General features: G+C 39.5%; 1 protein-coding gene across 1 annotated transcript; it reads right to left on the reverse strand.

The window, feature by feature from the left end:
• Positions 1-744: 744 nt before the first annotated feature.
• LOC107101611 (nuclear factor 7, brain-like) lies at positions 745-2,166 on the reverse strand. The gene is made up of 2 exons (XM_015400596.1): positions 1,891-2,166; positions 745-1,797 (listed from the first exon to the last, which is right to left on the reverse strand). Exons 1-2 carry the CDS (start codon positions 2,164-2,166, stop codon positions 745-747), a joined length of 1,329 nt encoding a protein of 442 aa, XP_015256082.1.
• Positions 2,167-2,472: the final 306 nt, after the last annotated feature.

The following is a 2,472-nucleotide window of genomic DNA, read 5'->3' on the forward strand; positions in this document are numbered from 1 at the left end:
TCCTCCTTTGTGTATGCTATCTGAGATACAATTCCCCCATCGATCTGCACCAGGTAATAAAGGGGTCTTATATGATTGGGTAAAAACCAAAAGGTGTTCGGCACAATCAGAAAACATTTTATTGTTTTACAAAATATTTTAAATTGAAGCAAAAGCTTGTTTTCTTTAGGTAGAGCAAATATGTTTACAATTTAAATACATTTATTTTAGAAATCCATAAAGGTGACTTAGATTATGCCAGAGAATCAAGTTTAACCTGAATAAAATAAAATAAAACTTAAAAGTAAAGACAAATACAAATTAAATTATCATTCAAATGACAAAAATGTCTAAATGTATCAATCAATGTGCTAAATCTGTTACCATCTATAGGTTACATGTATTTAATTCATGTCAAAATTAGAATTTCACTGTTATATTTCCTGCAAATTTATACAGTAGAAAAGCACACGGTGACTCCCACCAACCCGCAAAATGTGGGTGAATTTCATCTGGGGTGGGTAGCACAGACACTTCTACTTTAGTGCTTTGGATTCAATTTGGTTCTTTAATTGTACATTTCTTAAATGTTATCTAAATGAGCAATTCTAAATATGACTCTGTGAAAATACATTTCCCGTGAGCACCATATGTGCACAGTGCTTGCTCTTTGGTTATTGCATCAGAATTCTGCCAAAGGTCCACACGTCATTTTGTGACCTAAAATAAAAAGAATAATTTTAGAAGTAACTTTCATTACTTTAACTAGTCTGAAAACACAAAAATCTCAGATTGACAGATTCTGATGTCAGATGTTTCAGCAGGTTTTCCAATAGAGAAATAAGGAAGAAGTTTCTCAGTGAAAGTGTCTCTGTAGGTGTACATGTGAGACATGTCTTCACGGTCATAGAAGGACACTTCCCCACTGTCATAGTCCAGCTGGACTCTGATCCTCTGGACACTCTTGTTCACTGAGAGATTCTTACCAGAAGCTGAGTATTTACCATCACGATGCCACAAACACCAGATACCATATTTTGGTGAAGCATATCTTTCCCCCTTCCTGTTAGCAGACTCTTTAACCAAACCAATATTCCAAATGGGATGATCTCCAACCTCCACATCCCAGCTGTGTTTCCCTGAGCTGAAGCCCTCAGAACCAAAAACAGAAGGGGTTTCTGTGTTTCTCTCTGGATTATCAGGAAGCTGCTGCCATTTGTCTCCATATCTCACACTGGTCAAATCATCAGACAGATACAGGTATGCATTAGCTGTGTTTGGGTCCAAAATGACAGGACTGAAGTGGACCTTGTCCTTCAACATCTCCAAGACTCTGAAGGACAGGTTACCCAGGTGTTTGGCCACATCTATTAGACCTCCTGAGACCAGCTGTGGATCTGACAGTGAGCTCTGGGCTCTGGCTCTGCTCTGAGTGGCTTTATAACTGCTGAGGAATGACACCTGGTCTTTCTGCAGGTCTTCTTCAACAGCAGAGATACTGTCTGACAGAGAGGAGATCTGCTCCTGAATCCTCTTCATCTCTCTGCTGATAGTCTTGCCCTTCTGCTCCTCTTCCTCCCTCAGAGCTGCCAGTCTGGACTCCTCTTCCTCTCTTAGGAACTGGTGGAGCTTGTTGAACTCTGCTCTGATCTGACTCTCTGTAGACAACAGCTTGTTCTTAGAGTATTGGATAATATCATCGTATGTTTTCTCCAACTCTTTGTGTTTGTTCCTCTTGTCCTGCAGATACTTTAAGTCAGATTTCAGCTGCTCCTTCAGCTCACTGACTGCTTGTTCTATAGGAACCAATTTGTGACTCTGGTGGAGCGAAATATCACATACAGGACACACAGCTCTCTGCTCGTCCTTACAGAACAGTTTAGGGTCTTCTTGATGTTCAGTGCAGAACACCATCGGATGCCTTTCTTCTCTCTCTGTCTCAGATGATTCAGACTCCTGTCTGCCAGCAAAAGTGTCAGACAGGTCCTTTAGTCCAAAATTTACTGGCAAAAACTCTTTGGAAGAATGTCTCTTACAGATGGGACAGTTCTTGTTTCCAGTTTGTTCCCAGAATTTATTCAGGCAGCTTGAACAGAAGCTGTGGTTGCAGCTCAGAGACACAGGATCTCTGAAAGTCTCTGAACACACATGGCATCTCAAGTAATCTTCCAGAAGAATTTCATCCATTTTAAAATTTATTATTTCAACAGTAGGACTCACCAAAGTTTCAGCAGAATCTTCTTAAAATCAAAGTACTTGTTTTTAAATATATTCTATTCGTTTTTCAGCAGAGCCTAAACACCCAGTAATGGCGTCTTAACTCAGATGAATAACATTTTTTTTATAACTTTCTGTACTTTAACCTGTTTGTCACGTGTTAAATAAAACAATCTGCTATGTTAGGTTTTCACCTGCATGTGGAAGTCTCATTGGTTACAAACAGTTTTCATGTTAGCTCTACTTTCTGTCTCTGGAACTGGTGGAGCTTGTTGA

This window comes from Cyprinodon variegatus, unplaced genomic scaffold, assembly GCF_000732505.1.
Source record: "Cyprinodon variegatus isolate N-32 unplaced genomic scaffold, C_variegatus-1.0 Scaffold1123, whole genome shotgun sequence".
NCBI classification, from domain to species: domain Eukaryota; kingdom Metazoa; phylum Chordata; class Actinopteri; order Cyprinodontiformes; family Cyprinodontidae; genus Cyprinodon; species Cyprinodon variegatus.